The sequence below is a fragment of the Pundamilia nyererei genome, unplaced genomic scaffold, assembly GCF_000239375.1.
Source record: "Pundamilia nyererei isolate P.nyererei 1_Seehausen unplaced genomic scaffold, PunNye1.0 scaffold00057, whole genome shotgun sequence".
Lineage (NCBI taxonomy): Eukaryota > Metazoa > Chordata > Actinopteri > Cichliformes > Cichlidae > Pundamilia > Pundamilia nyererei.
Window position 1 is genome coordinate 3,390,051 of NW_005187458.1, and position 2,483 is coordinate 3,392,533.

The following is a 2,483-nucleotide window of genomic DNA, read 5'->3' on the forward strand; positions in this document are numbered from 1 at the left end:
ATATATATTTATAATTTTAATAAATGACAAATTAAAAAGGCATGAACATTTTTTTTGTATCGAAAAAATATCGAACCGTGACACCAAAGTATCGAACCGAACCGTGAATTTTGTGTATCGTTGCACCCCTAATATATACTACTGACATTTGATAAGTTTAACTTCAATGTTGTTTGTATTGTGATAAATACAGCTATAAAAACAGTGACACACAATTAGCAAAAAATCATAATATGATACATCCATTTTTTCCTCCTACCTCTAGTATGTACCGCAGTTAGTTATATTTACATATGAGTTGCCAGTGGAAAGACATGCGTCATGATATGAAGAATAAGCAGCACATGCTCACAGTTGCTTGGTTGAGAACTATCACATGGATCCCTCTGCCTTGTTCTCGCATGTCATCTTCCAGCACCTGCAGGAACAAGTAAAATAAAGAAAAACAATATTTTTACTGAGCCAAGTGTGTCAGACACTAATCTTATTAGTGTCTGACACACTGACTTCATTGCCAGTGGCAGTCTAAGATGGTAAAGTTATCCACGTGATGAGAAACTTACTGGAGACTAATTTGTATTGTTGTTGCTGTACATGGTATTATTTATTAAATACAATATAATTCTGTGAGAAATGTGGCATGTGAATGCTCGGCCAGAAGAAACAGTCTGACGCTTTGTGTCTATCATTAACCAAATTCATTATAAAGGATTATTACCATTTTGAACATGAGTTCAATGACATTAAAAAGCCAAAATTTAAACACCTTGCATTACCAATATTTCCCTTGACAAAATAGAATTCAACTGAAAACCTAACAACAAAATGAAGGTTAGTGGGAGGAAAGATTAGTCTAGGATGTATAGATTGTCTTGAAAACTGCAATGGTGAGAGGCCCAAGCAGCAGCTTGCTTGGTCTGAGTAAGATTGTTGTTGTCTTCAGGCACCTGGAAAGTTAGTGAGACCAAACCCTCTGTTGTTGTGTGAGTCTGTTATATTAGCTAAGCCCCTTTGAGTATTAAAGCAGTATGTCTCAAGTAACCTGTCAGTAGGCATCAGCCAGTTAACCAGTTAATCACCCACCGTGGTGCCATCTACTGCCACGTAGACCTTGGAGCGGCTGGAGTACACCTCAATGTCGAGGACTTTGCGTCCATTAGCCGGCCTGCGTGCTGTCTCCATGTTAGGAATAACATCCTCTAAAGAGAGAAAAACAAACATCAAGATCAAAATGATGCACTTCATAATAAAACTACACTTTAATGGAACACAGTGTATCAGAAGGTTAATGAGTGATGGGTGAATATTAGGGGTGCAACGATACTTGTATCGATATTGAACCGTTCGATACAGTGCTTTCGGTTCGGTACGCATGTGTATCGAACAATTTTTAAATTTATTTTATTAACTTTTCTTCTGACGATGCTGTCTGTGTTGAGCGCTCAGTGAATCTGCGTTCGACTACTCCGCCTAGGCTGCACTGTCGAGCACAGATCCACTGAGTGCCACCCACATGCATTCAATCAAGCTAGCGAGACAGAAGCTAAGCTCATTGCAACATGGCAACTGCCTTAATGCCTCCCGAAGCTGAACCTCCTCCACAGTCATTGAAATCTGGCGTTTGGAACTTTTTTGGCTTTCGTGTGAAGTATGACCCTGATGGTAAGCGCGTTGTGCACAAAACTACAAAAGTATGTCGGATGTGCCACGCCATGGTTAATTACATCGGTGGCAACAACAAATATGAATGCACATTTACGCCGACATCACCCTAGTGCAAAGACGAGTGAAGGCAGCCAAAAACAACAACAAACACACATGCTACACACTTTGCCAGAGTCATTTAGACAGCCGTTAGCACATGATTCTAAGAGGGCAAAAGAAATCGACAGGGCAATTGCTACTTTTATTGCTGTCGACATGCGACCCTTTTCTGTTGTAGAAAACACCGGGTTTCAGGAAATGCTGAGAGTACTTGAGCCCCGTTACAGTATTCCTTCACGAACCTATGTCACCGATATCGCAGTTCCCGCTTTGTACAAGGAGACAAAAGCAAAATTAGAGACGGCAGTGTCAGCAGCACCCGCTGTTGCTCTGACCTCACGGCTGGACGTCAAGAGCTACCTCACTGTCACCGCACATTACATTGATCCGGAATGGCACATGAAAAACTGTGTTTTGCAGACACGCCTGGTCGAAAGTCACGCCACTGACGACTTAGCCAAAGGTCTCTCTGAAGCTGTGGAAGACTGGAAGTTAGTGCGACCAAATGTGACAATACCTGTAACTACTGACAATGCTAAGAACATAGTTAATGCCGTCACAGCTGCTGGACTGGGGCCACAAATCGGATGTTTTGCACATACAATTAATATAACTGCTCAGAAAGGAATGGCAGTGCAGAAGGTTTCCCCATCTCCTAGCAAAGATGAGAAGAATTGTCTCCTTCTTTCACAGAAGCACAACAGGATGCAATGTGTTTA

General features: G+C 41.4%; 1 protein-coding gene across 2 annotated transcripts in view; it reads right to left on the bottom strand.

The window, feature by feature from the left end:
- Positions 1-2,483, bottom strand: part of pomgnt1 (protein O-linked mannose N-acetylglucosaminyltransferase 1 (beta 1,2-)) — a 26,894-nt gene that overhangs the window by 20,282 nt on the left and 4,129 nt on the right. For both annotated transcript variants that reach the window (XM_005734304.1, XM_005734303.1), the window contains exons 3-4: positions 1,084-1,199; positions 353-418 (exon numbers count right to left, since the gene is read on the bottom strand). In XM_005734304.1, coding sequence (XP_005734361.1) covers positions 353-418; positions 1,084-1,199 — 182 coding nt within the window. The remainder of the gene's footprint in view (positions 1-352; positions 419-1,083; positions 1,200-2,483) is intronic.